Below are 25,013 nucleotides of genomic sequence, written 5' to 3'. Positions count from 1 at the left end.
CACCTGAAACATTGTAAAACTGTTCTTCAACTTAAAAAGTTTAAAAAATACATAATAAAACATTTAAAAGAACGGTTAAAAATACAGGATTATCATAATCTTGTCAAAATACTATGTATAGAAAAAATGACTAGAAGTACCAAGATATTAAGGGACTTCCCTGGTGGCGCAGTGGTTAAGAATCCGCCTGCCAATGCAGGGGACACAGGTTCAAGTGCTGGTCCGGGAAGATCTCACATGCTGCGAAGCAACTAAGCCCGTGCACCACAGCTACTGAAGCCCGCACGCCTAGAACCCATGCTCTGCAACAAGAGCAGGCCCCACTCGCTGCAACTGAGAAAGCCCGTGCGCAGCAACGAAGACCCAATGCAGCCAAAAATAAATTTTTTTAAGTTTATTAGAAGAGTACCAAAATATTAATAGTAAAAGTATATTTTCCTTAAAATTTTAATTAATTCTCAAATTACAAAGTAATACAGGCTTATCATAAAAACTTCTAAAGCTTTGTAAAGAAAACATCAACAAGCTCACATCACCCAGCTCCAAGCCTGGCCCCCGTGCACATCTCTGAAGTAACCGATGTCACCTGCACCTCCACACCTGTTGTCACGCTCTAATCAACAAGTCTACACAGCACCTATGTGGATCCTTCTGTCTTTCCCTGTTTCCCTCTCTCCCTCCCTTTCTCCTTTAAATGGCATCACAGTGTACACATCCTGCTTATTTTGGTTTGTCACTTGACCGGACCCAGAAGAAGCTTCTCCTACTCATCCTTCAGACGTCTGCTCCTGTGTTGTGTCCTCCTGGAAACCTCTGGGCCCCTAGGCTGATTGAGAGCCTTTTCTGCCTGCGCTACTGCAGTCACTAGTGATTTACAGTGTGTGTCCCCCCCCCCACTACGCTCCAAGTTCCCCGAGGGCAGGAATTGTGTGCCCCAGGTACCTTTCAGCTCCAGTACCGAGCCCAGTGCCTGGCACACAGAGTAAATGTGCGTGATTGTAACGTTGATCATATTTATGTAAGCTGTTGCTCCCATCCTGTGAATTTGGTGTCGGAATGCAGCTAACGTTTACCTGGCTACCAGTATTACCAAGATAAATAAGATGAGCCCCTCTCTTTAGGGCTCCCTTATTTTGTAAACATGCCCTTTTCAGCTGATTTAAAACTGCTTCCCTCCCAAGACATATCTGCTATAGATTTTAGAGAAATGACTTTTCTCCATTACGGAGATAATAGATACCAGGCAGTGAAACCATAGAGCATAAAATTCTTGGGAGACCTGCTTCTAAAATCCAAGCCCAGTAACTGTGTTGGCATGGAGGGAGAAAAGAGTGAATGAATGAATGGGAAAGGCAGCAGTAAGGTTAAGGATCAGAGGGCTCTGGGGGCAGATACGCATTAGTGAAGGACTGGGCGTTTCTCCAGAGACCGAATGAAAGGTGACACGGGGGTACAGAGTCAGGCACACACGTATGCAAAGAATAAAGGAGCGGGCTTCCCTGGTGGCGCAGTGGTTGAGAGTCCGCCTGCCGATGCAGGGGACACGGGTTCGTGCCCCGGTCCGGGAAGATCCCACGTGCCGTGGAGCGGCTGGGCCCGTGAGCTATGGCCACTGAGCCTGTGCTCCGCAACGGAATAAGGGAGCTGAGGAATTCAACTAGCTTATCTCAACGAAAAAGGGTAAGAAGGAAGGAAACAATAGCTAAGAATATTCTTGATAGTAAGATACATAAAAGAACTCGCAGAGTTATTCTCTTGCTCCAGGTTAACTGTTTGTGTTTGTGGTAAGGTTTTGAAAACAATTCCTTGAGAGATTAAGTTGTCTCTAATGTCAGTTCAATAAGCTAGACAAGCTGGAATTCAGTTTCTTACCTATTTTGTGTTCAGTTCAAAACAGCTAACATAAGAAAAAGTGGGTTTTGTGCAATTCAAAAGTAAGGCAGCCTCACCACCATCCCGCATATGCACTAGAGGTGGTTTTGACTAACTTCATGACTGGTAATGGCTTCAGCCACAAGATTATAAATTTCAGTTTATTTGAAAAAAAAAAAATCGACTCCATTTCTGATTAAATGAGGATGCAAACCTCCTAGCTCCGTAATATTCCTGCATAACTTACTCAGATCATCACTATTCTCCTTAAAGACCTTTCTAAGCTGGCTTCAAAGAGAGGTAAGAGCCTCTGAGCCTTACTTATCAAGGTGGCTCTCGACGACCAATTTAAAGCCACATTTTAACGTCGGCTGGCATTTACTGAGGACTCACTAGCACAGTCACGATACCGCCCAGATTGTTCTCATGCAGTCTGCAGAAGAGCCATGGGACCCTCATTTTGAGCCACGGAGAGGGCAAGCGGCTCTCCAAGTCACCCAGGTTGTTAGTGGCTGAGCCCCAGTGGTGACCCCCCCCCTTCGCCTGGCTCCACGCCCGTGCGGTGCGCTGTCCTTTCTCAACCACTGAACTCTTCCACCTCCTTAAGACGACCCCATTCCAAGGAGTGGGAGGCAAATCCAATGGTTCCAGAGAGAGAGACCTTGTGAATGCAATGTCAGTTGGGCTGATTCCTAACCACATCAATGAGACGCTGCTAAAATCACAGTGACTCTGCTTCGACAACATTATGTAACAGTCAGTATACTGAGAAGCAGTACTGTCCCTCAACCCGAGTCATTCAGAACCCTTCGTCTGGCCTTTCACAATTGGCTGCGTCCCTCAGACTCAGACGAGGCTCTATTTTGAATTCTAATGAGGACGAGGCACAATGAATATTTAAACTGCAATTACAAAGATCCCGCTTTTATGCGGATGTCCTGAACACAAATAACAGATCTGAAAGTACGCATAGGTGCCGATGGAAGATATCAGTCTAGTTTGCGTTTAGAAGCTGGAGACAGACAATAATACTGTTTTCTACTTGATGCTATTATTGGGGTGGGGGCAGGAGAAGAAAAGGGAGGAAAAACCACCCAAAGATCCCAGGAAAAAAATTTTTAAAGCCCAGGCTTCCGAGTGAAAGGTTCACAAAGAGGTGCTTGAATCCTTTGTTAACAACTGAACAAACAAATTCATCATCGGGCCGTTCTGTGTGGCCCCCTTGCAATTGGGTCTGTCCTTTTAACAAGAAATTTCCTCACTGGGAAAGCATCTAGGACTGATATATCAGATGGGCGAGGACGATATGGTGGCGGAAGGAAAACAAAAGAGCATTTCACGGTTCACAGCCTAGTTTTGCACTCCCTTAAGTAAAATGATGATGTGCCGCTGCTATTCTCCGCTTACGCAAGTTCTCTTAGTTAAACAGCCATGGAGTTAACAGTAACCGAGTTACCCTGAGTGAGTTGCTTAATCCCCACCCCCCAGATAGTTAAAACATACCCTGCTTGCAGTATCATGTACTATGTGTACGTGTTTACACATCAGTGATCAACCTGGCCTTGCACTAGGGAAGAGCAAGTGATTAACTCTTTGCTATGTCGTGAGGCTCTTGGACCAAGCCTTTGCCCCCCAGACCGTAATTTAACTTCCATGGCGTTTGGACATCCTTTCGTAAATGTTAGCATTTATGGAAAGGGAATATGGTTTGTTTTCTTCTTACATGTCCTCTGGTTGAGTTTCTCTCCTGCTGGTACCAAATATGCCCACTGAGACTTGAGTTTCAGTTACCTTTTATTTATAGAAGTTCTGTTTGATCCCGTTTCAAATCTTCTAGGTTGTTCTTTATAGTTCCTATTCTCTGAAGATACTTTCAAACTTGTCATGTCCTTCTTTAAATATAATCATAATTGATTTTATAATCTGCATCTGATAATTCTAACACTGCAAGTCTACGCAGATCGGTTTCTGTGGTCTGTTGCTGATCCTTGCTCGTCTTGTGGGGTTTCCCAATATGCCACGTTATCTTTGAGTGTGTGCTGGTCATTGCCTTGAAAGTTTTTTTTTGGTTGATTCCTAGAGACCAAGGATAAACATGCTCTCCCCTCCAGAGAGGTATTTCATTACTTCTGCCAGGCACCTTGAGCTACAACAGGTAAATACAGCTACCCAGGATACAAATGCACAGGAAAGCCTTTCTGTGACCACAACTTGTCAGGAACGATAGTTTTTCCTTTTTCTTCTTCTCATCTGTTCAGTGCCAAGGCTGCCTTCTCCACAATCCCCAAGGAAAATTTATTTCTGGTATACTTTTATCCCAAGGGTTTGGGACCCCACTTTAATGGGAAAAGGGTCTCCTATTACACTTCCCAACTAGGGTGGGCCCAGGACCTTACCTTCCAACTCCACTTGCCTACCCCTCTCAGGCTGCAGAAGCCCCTGACTCCTGCCTGCAAGTGGGCTTTATTAGATTAAAAAAAAAAGAAACTACTAGAAAGTACCTAAGAGTTTAAAGGCTGAAAGCAAAGCAAAAGGTCAGGTCAGTACTGTAGCTACCCCACGAAAATTAAAACTGAATTACAATTTGATTCAGCAATTCCATTTCTGGGCATGGACACAAAAAAGCAGGGACTGGAACTGATACCATACACCCATGTTCACAACAGCCAAAAGGTGGAAACAACCCAAGAGTCCACTGACAGATAAATGGGTAAACAAAATGTGGCATAAACGTAACAGTGGACTAGTATTCAGCCTAAAAAAGGAAGGAAATTCCTGACACATGGTACAACAAAGAGGAATACTGAAGACATTACACTAAGTGAAATAAGCCAGATACAAAAGGACAAACATTGTACGGTTCCACTTATATGAGGTACCTAAAGTAGTCATGTTTGTAGAGACAGGAAGCAGAGTGGTGGCTAACAGGGGCTGCTGGGCGAGGAATGGGGAGTTAGTGTTTAATGGGTGCAGACTTGCAGTTTGGGAAGATGAAGAAGTTCTGGAGATACACGGATGGTGGTGGTAAATGCACAACAATGTGAATGTATTTAACGCCACTGAACTGCATGCTCAAAAAGACTTACAAGGGTCAAGTTTATGTTAGGTATACTTTACCAAAATAAAAACTTTTTTTTTTTTTTTTTTAAAGGTCAGGCTAATGTTGCTAAGGGCTGCTAGACCTAATCAGTAAATTGCACAATATACCCTGAGTTCCAAGGCTTAATACTAATCAGGGGAAGACTTAGAAGTTAATTAATGGGGGTCATGAATACAAGTCTAACCTCCCTAGACCTTTGGAGCCACACGCTGAACCTCCATCAATATGCAAAACTAGCACTGCTTGTCGACAAGCACATACATAATTGCAAAGGTCCCTTGAACAAATACAAATGCAAAACATTTTTCTTTAAAGTTATCAGGCACCACAAATGATATAAGGATAGTTATGTGGTGTTGCTATACTATCGATAGAACTGCTAAATAAATATTAGGGGGGAAATTGAAGAGATAAGAGAAAGAATTCTCTAAAGTATTTCCATTGAAAAAAATTGGAGAAATTTCTTCTTTCAGCATCTGTTGTACTGTTGTACCTCCCCCTTCTGAATCACTACATATAATTCTAACACAGATAATATAGATACTTATAAGTAAATATAAAGGGGGCATGAGATCAATGCACACTTAACACATTTTAAGATACCAACACATGTTTAAAAAACATGCATTTTAGTAATTCTGGGCATCTCTAAATTTCTCCTGTTTTCAAAAAAAAATTAAACAGCTCAGCTCAGAAGATTTTATGGACATTTATGGCTATGAAGAGCAACACCAAGTAAAACTACAAAATAAAAACTTGGCAACAGTAGAAGCCATATTCTTCATTATGACGTCATGAATGGCATGTGGTGAGGGCCTCTATGTTGCAAATACAAAATCTTACTTGCTTAGTGCATGATTGCTTAGTGCATGAAAAAGACCTCAGGAATGTTGTCTCTTAACTGGAAGATTCTTCCTACTTTCAACATATAAAGATAATGGCTAATACTTGCTCACTGCTTATTATTTGCTAATAACTGCTGTAAGGGCTGTATATCCCTACCTATCTATCTACTTACCTACCTACCTCTATATCATCTATATCTTTACCTACATTAACTCATTTATTCCTTACAACAACCCTCTAAGATATGTACCATTATTATTCCCATTTCAGAGATGGGAAAATCGAGGCAAAGGGGAGCGGGTTTTCACAAGGTCACATAGCCAGTGAATGGCAGAGCTGGGATTTGAGCCCAGGGCTCTGGGGCCCAGGCTCTTAACTGTCCTGCTCTACTGCCTGTCTGCATAAAATATGGAAATTCAGGGACGATGGCGAGTGTCGGACACTTTACATATTTTACACAATTTCATTTTTATAACCAGGTCATCTATTTTTTTTTTTTTAACAGCCAAGGAAACTAAAGTTCAGAAAGAGTAAGTTTATATAAGAATCGAAGATAATAACAGATGGAGGTGGGAGTGAACCCATCTATCTCTGTCGCCAAAGTTTCAGGATCTGGTGCAAAGAACAACATCCCTACGGTTAGAAGTTATGAGAAGGCCGATAAAGCAAAATCAAGGAGGCTTTGCTTTGCGCAGGAAGTAGAAAGAAGCACATGCCTACAGGCGCAGAAGCACAGAGTGGCTTGCTATCTGGTGGATGAGAACTGCCAGGTTACAGGGAGGAGACAGGTGATAAAAGGGCAGCAGGTGGGCACCTCCAAGTTCCACTTCCTCTGAGATTCCAGAGTCCATATTTGCCCGGTCCTCCATCGCCCTGTTGCTCTAGATTTCTGTTTAACCACACACACAGGCAAGGAAGGTAACACTTCTCAAGCTGTGCATCCCAGATGAACCTCACACAGAGATCCTTGTTCTAAAACTGGATAGGTGGGAGGGATCCAGTATATTTTTCATGCTGAAAGGGCTAAAAGTCAGGCAAAGCATGTGCTCAGATCGTTAGTTTTTTTTTAGTGCTACTGCACTTCTATTTATAACAAAGTTATTAGCCTTATAAACGTGGTGCATCTTTGTGAAATGAAGGATCAAATAACCATGACTGTGATTACTGCTAGTGTCACCACCATTCAATGTCACTTACCTGTGGGCAAGGCACTGTGCACAAGCAATAGATCATTGAAACCCCACAAAAACGTGCATCAGAACTTCTGCCGAAGAGCAAGGACCCACATCGGGATTGCCTGGTGCACTTGTTAAATGACGAACACTCTTGAACCCCAATCTAGCCCTACTCAATCAGAATCTCGACGGGAGGGCCAGGGAATCAGCACTTTAAGAGTCATTCCCAGTGATTCTTATTTTGGCCCGTGTTTCCTCATTTTACGTACAAGGTATTAAGAAATGATAACTTCACTAAATAACAGGATATACACTCATTTGGACTTTAGAATCTGTGCTCTTACCTGCTCTACGGCTCAAGCTTCAACAATGAAGCCTGTGACTAAAACAGGCACAAAACAAGCAAGATCGCCTTTAAAACCCATGAGATCTGCCACCACCAGTCTGCAGGATGTCATAGAACTTCCCAAACTATTATTCTCGGTAAGCATACAGGAAGGTTTCTTACTTTAAATTAAAAAAAAATTAACAACGCATTATACTTCCCCTGCCCTCATAACAATTCATTTCATTTTAACAAGATTTAGGGATCTTCTAGCAATTTCAATGCTTCATCACATGAAACTGCCTGTACTAGAAGAGCAACCAAATCCCTGCGGTGAAATGAGACCAACGTGGGAAGCTTATCCGCAAATGATTAAAGAGGCAGAGCTATAACTACAGCAGTCTCTTACCACAAGACGTGGACTTCCTGTCCACCAGATTCACACGCCTGGTTTCGGTGCGAAGTTTCTCATCGGTATTCTCCACCAGGTTGGCAAGGTCATCAATTATCTCTATAAAGGAAAACAAAGATGCATGGTTAATACTCCAAAAATACCTTGGCTCACATCAGAGTCTCATAGCTGTGGTGGTCCTTCCTAGTAATAATTCTCTCAACTGCAGTGAGTGAGAAGGTTTTAAAGAACTCATGTATATTCTCTGAAAACTGCAATTCTGATTCATTAAAGGTTGGGGGTGGGGTCGGGAAGGAAGGAGTAGTAAAGAAAAAAACTACTTTGAGTTCAACACAATTCCAGGAGACAGAGGAGAAATGTCAAAAGTTCAGGGGAAAGAAAGCATGACCCAACAAATTTATGCCCAGCCAAGTTGTCACTGGAGTATAAAGACGGCAGACAGACGGTATAGAGGACTTCAAGGACCACTGGGATCCTTCTTAAGAAAACTACTTGATGATGAAATCTAGGCAACCAAGAGGTGAATAAAAATACAGAACTCTGGGCTGGAGAAGCCAGAGGCCATGACATTAGAGATGACAGCGAGAACTGAATCCATGTAAATACTGAGCTGAGAACAATTATGGATTAGGTTACAGAAAAGTAGACAAACATAATAAACAGTGACAATGGAATTATAGGTGAAAATCAGGAAGCAGTTGGGGGGCGGTGGCAAGAAAGGTAAGGCAGCAGCTAAGATGTTAATTTCTTCATCACTCTCAGCAGAGTCACATCAAGCTGTTGGAAAGTAAAACATATAGAGACTTACAGCTTGTAAAAATCACTAAAGCTTCAATGTTTTATGTTATTATTTTGTTAACCTTAAATGGATCTTTTAGTAATTACTACCTCTTGGAGAGAACTCTTCATGTGAAGTTTTTGTTTGTTTGTTTGTTTTTCCGGTACCCGGGCCTCTCACTGTTGTGGCCTCTCCCGTTGCGGAGCACAGGCTCCGGACGCACAGGCTCAGCAGCCATGGCTCACGGGTCCAGCCGCTCCGCGGCATGTGGGATCTTCCCGGACCGGGGCATGAACGCGCGTCCGCTGCATCGGCAGGCGGACTCTCAACCACTGCGCCACCAGGGAAGCCCCTGAAGTTTATCTTTTAAAAGTGAAATTAAGCACTTAATATTAAAATAGCATATATAATATGACCCTAATTATGTAAAATTATTTCTATCCCTCCTTTTATACATATGAACCTGTAAGGATATATCCAGACAGTGTTAACCTAATGTTAATAATGACTATTTCTAGGTGGTGTGATCCTGGGTGATCTTCCTTGTATTATCTGTTTTATTTGAATTTCTTATAATGAGCTCTATATACTATTTTTTTTCAATTTTGGTTCTTTTTCCTCCCTCCTTCCCTCTCTCCCTTTTTAGTGATTGCTTTAGAGATATGTTGTCCAATACGTTACCATTTTTCTTAAAGAATGAAATAAAACCCACAAGGAAGTCAAAGAAAGCTTTCAGAAAGTTGTTTGAGCTCAGTTTTGACGGCCATGTATGTGGGTGAAGAAGCAGGAATAGTGCGACTCATGTAAAAAGAGTAGCATGTGAAAGGCACAGAAGAGCTGGGAGGTCTTTCTTCCAGCTCCTACAGCACTTCCTACAATCTTTTTACTTAGAGACCCTTTCTGTTTGTACTGAATTATCTGTTTGCATGTCTTTTACAGAAAGAGTATGACAGACACTAACTTTTATTCATCTCTGTCTCTCCTATCCGTAGGAGAGTGCCTAATATACAGCAAGATAAACACTAAAAGATAAAGGCCGTGAATGAATGGAGTGTAATTGAATAATTTCAAAGCATCGAATAATTTGCTGCTTCTTAGAAAAGTGGAACTAAGTCAAATTTGCCCAATATTATCTGTACAACACCTGCCTAGAAAATATTTCACTATTATTTAACGATCCATTCATAACTATTTCCTTGTATTCAATGACATACTCTCCCAGTTTCCCTTTCACTTATCTGTAAGCTCTGTCTAGTCTCCTCTTCCTCTTAAATGTTGGTGATCCCCAGAATTCTGTATATTTCTATTCTATTTTAGTTTTAAGCTTAAAATTTTAATATTTAAATTTAAAATATTTAAATTTAAATATTTTTTATATTAAAATTTTAATTTAAATATTTTTAAATTAAAAAAAAATTTTCTGCTCTACATAGCTCTCCAAAACTCCTTGACTCATATAGCCAACTGCTTACTACTTATCTCTACCTTGAAATTCCTACAAATATCTGACTCTCAAGGTCTCTAAAACTAAACTCTTCATCTTCCCTCAAACTGGACTCCCCTATCTTCACTGCCTCAGTTAACGGCACCACCATTCATTTTTGCTTGCCCAAGACGGAAATCTTTTTTTTTTTCCCGCTGTGTTGGGTCTTCACTGCTATGCACAGGCTTTCTCTAGTTGCAGCAAGCGGGGGCTAACTCTTCATTGCAGTGCATGGGCTTCTCATTGTGATGGCTTCTCTTGTTGCAGATCACGGGCTCTAGGTGCACGGGTCTCAGTAGTTGCAGCAAACGGGCTCAGTAGTGGTAGCGCGCAGGCTCTAGGGCACGTAGGCTTCAGCAGTTGTGGCGCACAGGCTTAGTTGCTCTGCAGCATGTGGGATCTTCCCGGATGCATTGGCAGGCGGATTCTTAACCACTGTGCACCGCAATCAGTAGCCCCCGCTCGCCGCAACTAGAAAAAGCCTGTGCATAGCAACAAAGACCCAACGCAGCCAAATATAAATAAATAAATTTATATTTAAAAAAATTGACAATACTAATTGTTGGGGATGATTTGGCACAAAGTTAACTGAAGAAATATTTGTCTGTTCTACTCCAGCTAAGCATATATCTACTCTATGACCCAGAAATTTCACCCTTAGGAATTTACCAAACAGGAATAGAAACATGTTTCTCAAAAAGACCTGTACAGGCCTTCCCTGGTGGCACAGTGGTTGAGAGTCCGCCTGCCGATGCAGGGGACACGGGTTTGTGCCCCGGTCCGGGAAGATCCCACATGCCACGGAGCAGCTGGGCCCATGAGCCATGGCCGCTGAGCCTGCGCGTCCAGAGCCTGTGCTCCACAATGGGAGAGGCCACAACAGTGAGAGGCCCACGTACCGCAAAAAGAAAAAAAAAAAAAAAGACCTGTACAAAAATATACCCAACAGCGATACTCATGAGAACCCAAAACTAGGAACCACCTAATATCCATCAATAGGGGAATGGATAAGCAAACTGTGGTATCTGTACTGTTCAGTAAAAAAAACAAAGAGCTTCTTATAACTGTAACAACTGTTACTTTGTTGGCTAAATAAAAAATAAATCTCAAAAGCATTTTGTTGGCGAAAATAAGAAAGTAATATATACTTAATAATTCCATTTATATAAAGTACGAGGACAAACCTAATCTACTAGATAGAAATCAGAAAGCAGTTGCCTCTGGGGTGGGGATGGAGGGGACTGACTGGAAAGGGAGAAGAGGGAATTTTCTGGGATGATGGAAATGTTCTAAATATTCTCACAAACGTATGCAGTTGTCAAAATGCATGAACTGAACACTAAGGTCTGTACACTCTGTTGTATGTAAATTATACCTCAATTAAAAATGTAAAGCAGAAACAACAAGGACCTGCTGTATGGCACAGGGAACTATACTGAATACCTTGTAATAACCTACAATGGAAAAGAATCTGAAAAAAAAATATAAAACTGAATCACTTTGCTATACACTTGAAACTAACACAACATTGTAAATCAACTATACTTCAATTAAAAGTTGTTTGAAAAAAATACATATATATATAAATTAGAAAAAAAAATTGAAGTTTACAATATCATGATACTTGTAGGATTTTCCAGAAAGGAAGAAAAAAGGGAGGGAGGGAGGAAGGCGGGCAGGCAGGGAGACCTGCTGCAAAGACAAAGCAAATGACTTAGAATAACAAAATTTTCCAGCTGCAAGAAGTCAGGGGATCATCTTGTAGCTCCTCCCCCTTAACAATCCCCCTCCCACCCAGCTCCCCACCCAACCCCGTGCCAGTAACACGGAAGCTCGTGAGAAAATCAATTTCATGGCTGAGCTGGAGGGTGCCTGTAATTATAAGTTTCTATATTTCGAGCTGAAAATCTGCCTGCTTTTAACTTTCACCTTCTATTTCTAGAACAACACAATTCCAGTGTTCTTCCTTCCAGAAGACAATTCTCCTCGTATAACTCCTTAGTCTTGTCTTCTCAGCTACAGACACTTAGCTCTGAACATTAACAGATTGTTCAGAGGAAGCGATTTCTAGATCTCGTGACATCTTGATGCACTGGACACTGTATTCATCCTAAAATGTGACGCGAGGACTTGGATCCATCGTTTCAGGTTCTGTCCAGTCAGCACAGAACACACTGAGTTTAGACAGAGTAGCACATATAAAAGTCAGTATTTTTAAGTTCCATTCCTCATGTCCTATCAGGATATTCCACAGTAACAGCTATGCTTCCTAGAGTTGCTTGGTCCATTGTTCTCATGCAAATGATCGCAGTTGAGATTGCATGGTATGTTTTAATGTCTCAACATGTAATATAAAATTTAGACTTAATAAGCTTCTAGCACTGTAAGAAAGTCAAGTGCAAAATACTCCTTGTCAGATACTAAATACAATATGTCAGCTGTTATATGTTAACTGGGTTTCTGGATAGAGTTCTCATTAAATTTGTAAATATTCATAACAGAGGTAAATACAAAATTGGTAGAAGATTAGCTAAGCAAAAATCAGTAGTCAACACTGAAGGGGTTAATGTTTTCATTTCAGACCAAACGCAGAGTTTTTCATATTGGTTGGTAAACCTCATCTGATTACTAGTTTGTTTGCTTTAAAAAACAAACAAAAAACCCTCTATTTTTAGGTGATAAAAATCATTTAATAGCAGTTTATAAATGAGAGGGGGAAAAGTATAAGATTATCCACACACCCCAGTAACCACTCCTATGGATTCCCTTCTAAGATTTGACATAAACATATGTATTTTTTTAATTTATTATTTTTTTTTTTTAGCGGTACACGGGCCTCTCACTGTTGTGGCCTCTCCCGTTGTGGAGCACAGGCTCCGGACGCGCAGGCGCAGCGGCCATGGCTCACGGGCCCAGCTGCTCCGCGGCACGTGGGATCTTCCCGGACCGGGGTACGAACCCGTGTCCCCTGCATCGGCAGGCAGACTCTCAACCACTGCGCCACCAGGAAAGCCCTGTATTTTTATATAATTGCAATATATGAGCCTTTTGCCCCCTGTTAACATATCATTTGTACGCTTTCATGTTGTTACACAGTCTTCACAGTTATAATTTCTAATGGTTACAAAATATTCATTCCATTAAAATAAACATTCATTAGAAATAGCCCATTATGGGATATGTAGAATGCTTCTATATTTCCACATAATGAGTCAATGAATTCTTTCCTCCATTATCATCTTCCTTCTTTTCTATCGTTTTCTTAATTAAGCGTGATTCTGACTGCCACATGGACTTTGAAACATACCGCCAAGTCAGAAAGGTTTGCACTGCCACTGCTGTTGGTTGGTTTGATCAAATTCACTCGTCAATATGACCTCAGAAAGCGATTTCCAAGGGCAGGGAGCCTGGGAGAATTCCCACCTTGCAGCCTAGTAGCTTCTAAGGGGGGAATTTCCCCAACCACAGTCAGTTACGAGCAAATTAAACACAGGTTTCAGAATACAGGTTAAGAAAGAACCAGCTGACTCTTTCAGATCCCTCCAAGTACAGTCTCCAAAGAGCAACTGGTATTTTACTTCCCAGTAAGTATTTGCACTTGGTTTCGAGAGGAACTTACGTTTCTATCACATGTGGACAATAGAAAGTATTTTCTCATCAAAAAGCGGTGAGAAATATTATACAGTGCCAACACAGCTGGATCCAAATATATTTAATTTTCTTCTAGGCTCAGTTACAGTCTCAGTAAAATCTGTATAAGGGCAGAGAGTGTGCTGCGTATTTTCAGATAAATTTGGTGCCTTCTGCACTCACAATGGATCCTGGCACTTGCAAAGTCATTATGTTGTTATGCCTTTCACTTAATTGCTAATGACATTTGAAGACAAGCATTAAAAAAACCAAACGGTGAATAAAGAGCTTTTCTTGAGGGCATTACTGTAACTCCCTTTATTCCCTACAATGGAAACTAAACATGGGGTGGGTGATAACCTCTAATAATACACTTTTCTGTACACTAGGAAACCAGGAACAGAAGGACAGACCAATCTGTGACTCAGCAAAGGAAAAGTAACACGTTGGCCAAGGCACCTATGGCAGGGCAGCTGGCAGGGAGTCCCCGCACACCCAAGCAGAGCCTCTGGGAGCACTCAAGCTTCGGAGGCCTAGGAGAAAGCCCCTTGGCCGTACCTGCTCCCATTTTAAGCAGGAACAGGTGGGCCAGGCTGGGCAGAAAGCACAGGCTCCTTTCCTTCTTCCTCCCCACCAGCAATCCCACGGCCTTTCAGTCTTCCTTCCTCCAGGCTGAAACGTGTGTAACAGAGGCCTATGCTGAGTTAGAACCCTTCCCAACTTCTAACAGACAGACACTGACATGTGTGTGTGAAGATGAGCAAAGAGCCAACAGGTGTAAATAAAGAGGGAGCATCTGCTCCCCCTCCCTCACCCCTTTTGCCCTAGAAAACACAATTCCTTCCAGAATAGGACAAAACCTGAGAAACTGGTTTCTGTTTTTAAAACAAGATTCAAGAGGACACTAAATCAATACAACAGAACAGAGAGCCACGATGAGGGACTGACCTAAGTTACTAGAAACAGTGCTCCAGGTAGAAACACACTTGTCAAATTAAAAACCGCAGTGAAGGCAGTTAAACAGATTGTAATCTAAATAAAAGATTCAGTTAGAAAACAAACTGGAATAGTCTCCCAGAAGTCACAGAAGGAGGTTACAGAGGACAAAATATGGAAGGAAAAGAATAAGAGACAGGGATAAACACCCAGGAAAACAGAAGGAGAAACAGTGGCCAAGTAAATAATACATTTTCCTCTTAAACCAGAACCCGAGTCTCATAATAATCAAGATCAAATCCAAAATTACTCAGTATATGAAGCACCAGAAAACCTCAAGATGCATCAGAAAAGACAATCGGCAGATGCCAGGGCTGAAATGACACAGCTGTTGGAATTATCTCACAAGGACTTTAAAGCAGCTATAATATAAATGCCCCAACAAGTAAAAGTGAACACTCTTGAAACAAAAGTTTCAGAAAAAAATTTTTTTTAAAAATCAGAAAATACAGAGAAGAACCAAATGTGAATTGCAAAACTGAAAACTACAAGAATCAAAATCAGAAAAACTCACTGGATGGGCTCAATACCGGAATGGAGATGACAGAGGAAAGAGGCAGTGAACTGGAAGACAAGTCAACAGAAACAATCAAATCTGAACAATGAGGAGAAAAGGCAGGGGGATGACCATAGCCTAAGGGACCTACGGGACAATGGCCAAAGGTCAAGCATTCATGTCATCAGAGGCCCAGAAGGAGAGGAAAAGAGTGTGGGGCACAAAAATATTTGAAGAAATACGGCTGAAATTCTTAAGTTTGACAAAAAACATAAACCTATACATTCAAGAAGCTCGGAAAACCCCCAAAAAGATAAACACAGAGAAGTCCATGTCTGGACACATCAAACCCAAACCGCTGAACACTAAAAACAAAGGAAAAAATCTTGAAAACCACCCCCCAAAACGACATATTACTTCTAGGAAAACAAAGATTTGAAAGACTGTGGATTTCTCACCAGAAATCATGGAGGCCAGAAGAATATATAACAACATTTTTAAAATGCTGAAAGAAAACTGTCAACACAGAAGTTTATATCCAGCAAAAATATCCTTTGGGAATCAAGGTGAAAGAAAGGTATTCTCAGATGAAGTGCTAAGAGAATTTACAGACCCCACACAAAAAAACTGAAGGCACTTTTTCAGACAAAGGCAATCACACCAGCAGAAAATCTGGTACATCAGAAATGAAGAGCAACAGAATGAAAAACATTTGGGTAAATATAATAGATCCTTCTCCAATTAAGTTCTTTAATTATCTGACAGTTGAAAGCAAAACTTACAACATCTGGTTTTCAATGAACATAAGTATCATACACCATACTGACGGGAGGGAAGGGTAAAGGGACCTTTATGGTGGTATGGTTACTATACCCCACTAGACATGATAAAATATTGATTCTAAGCAGACTGTAGAATGTTAAGTATATATATTGTCATCCCTAGTAACCACAAATACAATCTGTACAAATATATACAGCAGAAAGCGCAATAGAAAAATTAAAATGGAATACTACAGAAGTTCATATGTGTGATTCCATTTATATGATAGTCTCCAAAAGACAAAACTATACTGATGGAGAACAAGCCAGTTGGTGATCACCCAGGGTTAGGGATGGGGGAGGGAACGACGGCAAATGAACAGCACAAGGGGTGATGGAACTGTTCTGTGTCCTGTCTGTGGTAGTGGTTACACACATCTATACATGTGTTAAAATTCACAGCACTACACAAACACACACACAGTCGATTTTTCTGTATGTTAATTCAAAAATTCAAATGAAAAAAGATATAATGAACAAAGAGAGGTATGGGTAAAGGAAGAACATCAGAGAACGCTAGTGTTTAAAGAACAAGAGGAACAAAAACTAGAAACAAAGGAGGAGGGTGAAAAAGCAGAAGAGAATGCTGTCCTAGAGGGCAGCGCTGCAGAAAAGAGGGTGGCATATACTATGTCTATGGACTGGTAATTGGGCCACTGCCGTGGACTGTGCTGAGAGCTGCTTTGGGTGGGGGAAGAAGGGGGCAATTTGCCTGAGCTGCAGGACTGAATGCAGCCAAAGTGTGGGGAAAGGAAGATGGTAAGAGGACCCTAGTGTGTTACTGAAAACTCCTACAATGTAAAACCAGAACACTAACTACTAATATTTACTGAAAACTTGCCAGGTGCTAAATCACTGTTTTTTAATCTTGAGTTGTATCTAGTTCATTATAAAGTGAAAAACAATTCTTCTATACCCCACAGTATTAATATGTTATTCTATTTAAATTACTTAATTAAATATAAACATCAATGGTGGTATATATTATTTATGTTTATATTTCTTTATTCCATAGTTCTAAAAATATATATTCATATTAAAAATAAAAACTAAAATTCTGTTTAATAACAATAATTTCATGCTGATAGAGACAGCCTGTTTTCTGAGTAGTAAATTGTTGCTTGAAACATGAATATGATACAGACTGAAGTATGGGTCCTTTAGGGTGGTCCTGCTATTCTTTCTTCCAATTGTGGAGACATCTTTCAGACATTGCACAGTGACAGCCTTTGGCCTTCTCTTGAAAGCAAATATATCATTACATATTAAGTATACCTTCTTCTCTCATCAGCCAAGGATTGCTAAGACAATTACAAATACAAACGTGGGCTAGAATTGCACGGCATCACACAATACAGTGGTCATCCCGACAATATTTAAAAGTCAAAAGGATCTTCTGGATTATCAACAGTAGAGAGAGACAAAATTTTAAGTCATTAAAAAAAAAAGAGTCCCACAGAGTTCAGAGAAGGCCCCATCGTTCCTAATTTGAATATAGAATGCTAAAAGCATAACATTTCTTACCTTAAGTTACTCATTAAACAGCTCTACAATAGGCATAAAAATATTGCCTCACCAGTTTTCCTAGCCCTTCAAGAAAAACATCTACTTAAAAAAAATGTTAAGGAGGAGACCTTCAAGATGGCAGAGGAATAAGACGTGGAGATTACCTTCCTCCCCACAAGTACATCAGAAATACATCTACATGTGGAACAACTCCTATAGAACACCTACTGAACAGTGGCAGAAGACCTCAGACTTCCCAAAAGGCAAGAAACTCCCCATGTACCTGGGTAGGGGAAAAGAAAAAAGTATCGAGTATCTTTTCTGACTACAATGCTATGAGACTAGATATCAATTACAGGAAAAAATCTGTAAAGAATACAAACAAATGGAAGCTAAACAATACACTACTAAATAACCAAGAGATCACTGAAGAAATCAAAGAGGAAATAAAAAGATACCTAGAAACAAATGACAATGAAAACATGACAACCCAAAACCTATGGGATGCAGCAAAAGCAGTTCTAACAGGGAAGTTTATAGCAATACAATCCTACCTTAAGAAACAGGAAACATCTCGAATAAACAACCTAACCTTGCACCTAAAGCAATTAGAGAAAGAAGAACAAAAAGAATCCAAAGTTAGCGAAGGAAAGAAATCATAGAGATCAGATCAGAAATAAATGAAAAAGAAATGAAGGAAACCATGGCAAAGATCAATAAAACTAAAAGCTGGTTCTTTGAGAAGATAAACAAAATTGATAAACCATTAGCCAGACTCATCAGGAAAAAAAGGGAGAAGACTCAAATCAGTAAAATTAGAAATGAAAAAGGAGAACTAACAACTGACACTGCAGAAATCCAAAGGATCATGAGAGATTACTACAAGCAACTGTATGTCAATAAAATGGACAACCTGGAAGAAACAAATTCTTAGAAAAGCACAACCTTCCGAGACTGAACCAGGAAGAAATAGAAAGTATAAACAGACCAATCACAAGCACTGAAATTGAGACTGTGATTAAAAAATCTTGCAACAAACAAAAGCCCAGGACCAGATGGCTTCACAGGTGAACTCTACCAAACATTCGGAGAAGAGCTAACACCTATCCTTCTCAAGCTCTTCCAAAACAGAGCAGAGGGAGGAACACTCCCGAACTTATTCTATGAGGCCACCATCACCCTGATACCAAAACCACACAAAGATGTCACAAAGAAAGAAAACTACCGGCCAATATCACTGAGGAACATAGATGCAAAAATCCTCAACAAAATACTAGCAAACAGAATCCAGCAGCACATTAAAAGGATGATACACCATGATCAAGTGGGGTTTATCCCAGGAATGCAAGGATTCTTCAATATACGCAAATCAATGTGATAAATCATATTAACAAATTGAAGGAGAAAAACCATATGATCATCTCAATAGATGCAGAAAAACTATCGACAAAATTCAACGCCAATTTATGATAAAACCCTCCAGAAAGCAGGCACAGAGGGAACCTACCTCAACATAATAAAGGCCATGTATGACAAACCCACAGCCAACATCGTTCTCAGTGGTGAAGAACTGAAACCATTTCCGCTTAAGACCAGGAACAAGACAAGATTGTCACTCTCACCACTATTATTCAACAAAGTTTTGGAAGTTTTAGCCACAGCAATCAGAGATGAAAAAGAAAAGGAATCCAAATCGGAAAAGAAGAAGTAAAGCTGTCATAGAGAATCTAAAGATGCTACCAGAAAACTACTAGAGCTAATCAATGAATTTGGTAAAGTAGCAGGATACAAAATTAATGCACAGAAACCTCTGGCATTCCTATACAGTAATGATGAAAAATCTGAAAGAGAAATTAAGGAAACACTCCCACTAACCACTGCAACAAAAAGAATAAAATACCTAGGAATAAACCTACCTAAGGAGACAAAAGACCTGTATGCAGAATACTATGACACTGATGGAAAAAAATTAAAGATGATACAAACAGATAGAGAGATATACCATGTTCTTGGATTGGAAGAATCAACATTGTGAAAATGACTCTACTACCCAAAGCCATCTACAGATTCAATGCAATTCCTATCAAACTACCAATGGTATTTTTCACAGAACTAGAACAAAACATTTCACAATTTGTATGGAAACACAGAAGACCCCGAATAGCCAAAGCAATCTTGAGAAAGAAAAATGGAGCTGGAGGAATCAGGCTCCCTGACTTCAGACTATACTACAAAGCTATAGTAATCAAGACAGCATGGTACTGGCACAAAAACAGAAATATAGATCAATGGAACAGGATAGAAAGCACAGAGATAAACCCACGCACATATGGTCACCTTATCTTGGATAAAGGAGGCAAGAACATACAATGGAGAAAAGACAGCCTCTTCAATAAGTGGTGCTGGGAAAACTGGACAGCTACATGTAAAAGAATGAAATTAGAACACTCCCTAACACCATACACAAAAATAAACTCAAAACGGATTAAAGACTTAAATGTAAGGCCAGACACTATAAAACTCTTAGAGGAAAACACAGGCAGAACACTCTATGACATAAATCACAGCAAGATCCTTTTTGACCCACCTCCTAGAGAAATGGAAATAAAAACAAAAATAAACAAATGGGACCTAATGAAACTTAAAAACTTTTGCACAGCAAGGGAAACCATCAACGAGACAAAAAGACAACCCTCAGAATGGGAGAAAATATTTGCAAACGAAGCAATTGACAAAGGGTTAATCTGCAAAATATACAAGCAGCTCAATATCAAATAAACAAACAACCCAATCCAAAATGGACAGAAGACCTAAATAGACATTTCTCCAAAGAAGATATACAGACTGCCAACAAACACATGAAAGGATGCTCAACATCACTAATCCTTAGAGAAATGTAAATCAAAACTACAGTGAGATATCACCTCACACCGTTAGAATGGCCATCATAAAAAAAATCTACAAACAGTAAATGCTGGAGAGAGTATGATGAAAAGGGAACCCTCTTGTACTGCTGGTAGGAATGTAAATTGATACAGCCACTATGGAGAACAGTATGGAGGTTCCTTAAAAAACTAAAAATAGAACTACCATATGACCCAGCAATCCCACTACTGGGCATATACCCTGAGAAAACCATAATTCAAAAAGAGTCATGTACCACAGTGCTCATTGCAGTGCTATTTACAATAGCCAGGACATGGAAGCAACCTAAGTGTCCATCGACAGATGAATGGATAAAGAAGATGTGGCACATATATACAATGGAATATTACTCAGCTATAAAAAGAAACGAAATGGAGTTATTTGTAGTGAGGTGGATGGACTAGAGACTGTCATACAGAGTGAAGTAAGTCAGAAAGAGAAAAACAAACACCATTTGCTAACACATATATATGGAATCTAAAAAACAGAAAAAATGCTTCTGAAGAACCTAGGGGCAGGACAGGAATAAAGACAAAGATGTAGAGAATGGACTTGAGGACACGGGGAGGGGGAAGGGTAAGCTGGGACGAAGTGAGAGAGTGGCATGGACATATATACACTACCAACTGTAAAATAGACAACTAGTGGGAAGCAGCCGCATAGCACAGGGAGATCTGCTCGGTGCTTTGTGACCACCTAGACGGGTGGGATAGGGAGAGTGGGAGGGAGACGCAAGAGGGAGGAGATATGGGGATATATGTGTATGTGTAGCTGATTCACTTTGTTATACAGCAGAAACTAAGACACCACTGTAAAGCAATTTTACTCCAATAACGATGTTTAAAAAAAAGGTTAAGCCATATTAGGACCCTTGCTAATAATGTAACAATAAAAATACACTTCCCGTTATTTTAGAAAACTGGAATCCTGGTGCTAATGTGCTCAGCTCTGACTGAATAATTTCAAGATAATCAACACGTTTCTTTGCACCTTGAATAAAAAGTCTATATACTGTATGAATCTAATCATATGACATCCTGGACGAGGCAAAACTATAGAGAGAACACAGTGATCAGTGTTTGCCAGGAGTTTAGAAGGAATAGGGAAGGGATGAACAGGTGAAGCGCAGGGATTTTTAGGGCAGTACAAAATTCTGTATGATATTGTAATGGTGAATATGTGACATTATGCATTTGTCAAAACCCATAGAACTTTACATTCATTAAGGTTCACTTTCTGTGCTGTAAATTAAGAAAACAAAAATCATTTAGGAGGCTGGGGATTCCAGGAAGGAACATAGAGTGTGATACGAGCATCTATCTGTACTGTAAATGTATCAAACAACATTCCTGAAAAGGGTGGAAAGAACAGGTGCTGACATAAGTTACTCTGGGAATGAGTGGAGTCTGTAAGACTCAGGCAAAAGCACTGCATATAAGCACAGAATTCTAGTTGATGAAGTGGATTTCCCTGGTGGTACGAGTTAATTACAATAGGGCTTACACACGTACATGGAAGTGAGCAATTATGGAAATGGATGATGGATGGTAAGGGCCAGATTCTCACTGCTGGACTGGAAATTTAAAGATAAGCAAGAAGAGGAGGCTAGGACAATCCATGTGGTTAACAGATGAGAGTTAGAGACAGCGGTCTGACCTTAACATAAAGACGGTTACATAGGGATATGTGTATATACACAGCTTAGTAAACAGACATGCATTTCTATGCTTTGTCAACTGAGAAGGCGTTGAAAAAACCAATACCCCAGGAGCAACAAGCACACTTGGCACCCAAATCTTGGTTTTAAGGCCATTCTCCAGTAAAAGAAAATAGATGACTCTCGGACTGGCACAGGAAATATACAAGAGGAGCCTGAAGTATCTGGTAGGACCAGAAACTGAGGAAGTGCTTTAAAAGACAAACAACAACAACACAACAACCTCACCAGTGGGGATATGTCAAAGGAGCAAAGGAGCCAACCGACAGAGCTCCCATGGCCAAAGCTGGAATAATTTGAACAAAATAAAGTAGCCAAAAGTATAAAATAATATCCATAGGGCTTCCCTGGTGGCGCAGTGGTTGAGAGTCCGCCTGCCGATGCAGGGGACACGGGTTCGTGCCCGGGTCCGGGAAGATCCCACATGCCGCGGAGCGGCTGAGCCCGTGAGCCATGGCCGCTGCGCCTGCGCGTCCGGAGCCTGTGCTCCGCAACGGGAGAGGCCACAACAGCGAGAAGCCCGCGTACCGCAAAAAAATAAAAAATAAAAAAATAATAATATCCATAGTAAATATCCATTAATTTTATACTAAATATAAATATCTGACATATACTCTGATAAAAACACTTGACTGAATAAGTTCATAAATGAGGGAGAAGAGACAAATCTCCCATGAGAAATTCCCAATAGTTTAGGTAGCCAGTCCGTCTTCAAGGAGGGGGGAGTATATGTCTTCACCCCTTAGGTGTGGGCTGCAGGTACTGACTTCCTCCCGAGGAGCTGAGCATGGAAATAAAGGAAGGAGAGGGAGCACCTTTACAGGGGAGAAGCCCAACAGACACTACCTCAGCCAGATGATCAAGGTTAAGGTGAATGGTCGCAGATCATGTGGACCGTAGGCACCCTTGATCTGGTATGATGCGAACAGCACTTGACCTCTGCGGACTTCGTCCTAATAACTGAGAACTCCAGTCTTATCATGAGGAAAACATCAGACAGTCTAGCTGTGTAGTATCTTACAGAATACCTGGCCAGTATCCCCCAGAACTGTCAACATCACCAAAAACAAGGAGTCTGAGAAACTGCCACCACAGCCAAAAGAAGCCCAAAGAGACATGACACTGGAATGTAACGGGGTATCCTGGATAAGACCCTGGAGCAGAGAAGGGACATCAGGTCAAAACTAAGGAAATCTGCATAAACTGTGGACCTCAGTATGTATCGATGCTGGTTCATTAAAAGTAAAACATATACCACACTAACGTGAGAAACTAGGCACGGGGTACATGGGAACCCTCTAGTATTATCTTCTCAATTTTTCTGTAAATCTGAAACTGTTCTAAAGAATAAAGTCTTATTTTAAAAAAGCCAATAGCTAATATCATATTTAAAGAGGACTCATTAAACACTTTCCCCTAAGATCAGGAACAAGACAAAGATGTCTATTAGTTTTGCCACGTCTAATCAATGTTTTGGGGGGAAAAAAACCCCAGAGTTGGAAAAGTCACACGATCTGATTTCAAGCGATCAAGAGGGTTTGGAATGGACAAAAGAAGATCAACGGAACAGAAAAGAGTCCAGAAACAGATTCACACAGATGGCCAACTGAGTTTCCACAAAGGATATCCACACAAGCCTCAGATCCCATAAGAATGTCAGCAGGCCTATTTTTTTCAATTTTCTTAGGATCCCTACTTATATGCAGGCGTGACAACATATTAAGTGAACATACGAATTCTCCACTGGCTCCTGACAGGCAGGTACTATTTCTGCTCATCCTTATGACAACCCCATGAGGCAAGTCTTCCTAGAGGCAAAGGTCAAAGAGGTGAAATGATGTGTCCAAAGTTACGCAGCTGCTAAGTGGCAAAGCCGGTCTGACCTGCAGTCTGTCTGATTCCAGAGTTATGTTTTTCGTAACATTCAGAAAGGAAAAGGGGGACAGCAGATCAAACAGTCCAAGACTGCCTTGTTTGTTCTGTTTTGTTTGAAGATGAGATCATTCAAATTTTCCCTATAAATACCTTCTAAACTATTGTTGAGTAAATGTTTATTATTTAGTACAATGAGTATCTGAATTTCTTAAGCCAAATCTATGATCCAGTTGAGTGTTCCTTTATGCTATGTTACAGACACTACAGCTTTCTGCATAGTCGGTGGAATTATTTAAATACTATAAAACTAAAAATGTAATCTTATTTGTAACTGTTATAAGAATGTACAGTTCTTACTTGTGACGCTGTATGTTGTTGGTCATAATCATGATTGTCTATGTCATGACAGACATGACATAGACAATGTCATGACTTTGGTGGAGAATATAACCTCCAACTGGGAGCCAAGGCCATTGCCAACATTTCCTCTTTCACAAGTGATTACAGAAAATCATGGATAATTTCTACCTACCTCCATTTTATCACTTAAGCTTCTAGACAGTCTCTCATGAAATATCTAGACCCAAACCATTAGATTTTTGCTCCCTTTGAGAAACAGCCTACCTTTCAAATCCAACAGGATTTGCCTGCCTGAGCAATTACTTTTCCTCTGGGACTCAAAAATGCTAACAGGATCACAGCCTTGCATTTCCATATCTGCCCCAGCTACTGAATATTTACAGCATGTTCAAGTTCTTATAACACAATAAGCACAAAATAGATAAATCCAAAAAGAAAACGTGAGGAATGGAGAAAGTCTTAAACACTATTTCTGGGTTCTTCCTCTTAGAGCTCAACAAAACAGACAAGCTTTTTATGAAATCCATAAAACGGCATTATTTCTAAGTTAGGGCTTACATTCCCTGTTTCAGTCTGATTTCATATAAATGAAGAGTTTTAAAAATACTGTATTAATGATGGTAATACAGTTTTAAAGAACTGTAACCATTTATTATCTCGCCTGATCCTCCTGACAATCCTGAAAGGTAGATAGGG

At 40.4% G+C, this 25,013-nt stretch overlaps 1 protein-coding gene across 2 annotated transcripts in view; it reads right to left on the bottom strand.

Annotated features, from left to right (window-relative positions):
* The window catches only part of STX8 (syntaxin 8), a 237,998-nt gene that overhangs the window by 88,074 nt on the left and 124,911 nt on the right, over positions 1-25,013 (bottom strand). For both annotated transcript variants that reach the window (XM_079903517.1, XM_079903516.1), the window contains one exon: positions 7,728-7,829. In XM_079903517.1, coding sequence (XP_079759643.1) covers positions 7,728-7,829 — 102 coding nt within the window. The remainder of the gene's footprint in view (positions 1-7,727; positions 7,830-25,013) is intronic.

This window comes from Stenella coeruleoalba (genome assembly GCF_951394435.1).
Source record: "Stenella coeruleoalba genome assembly, chromosome: 19".
Taxonomy (NCBI): Eukaryota; Metazoa; Chordata; class Mammalia; order Artiodactyla; family Delphinidae; genus Stenella; species Stenella coeruleoalba.
The sequence above is the reverse complement of the archived record's forward strand: the minus strand, read 5'-3'. Positions and strand labels throughout refer to the sequence as shown.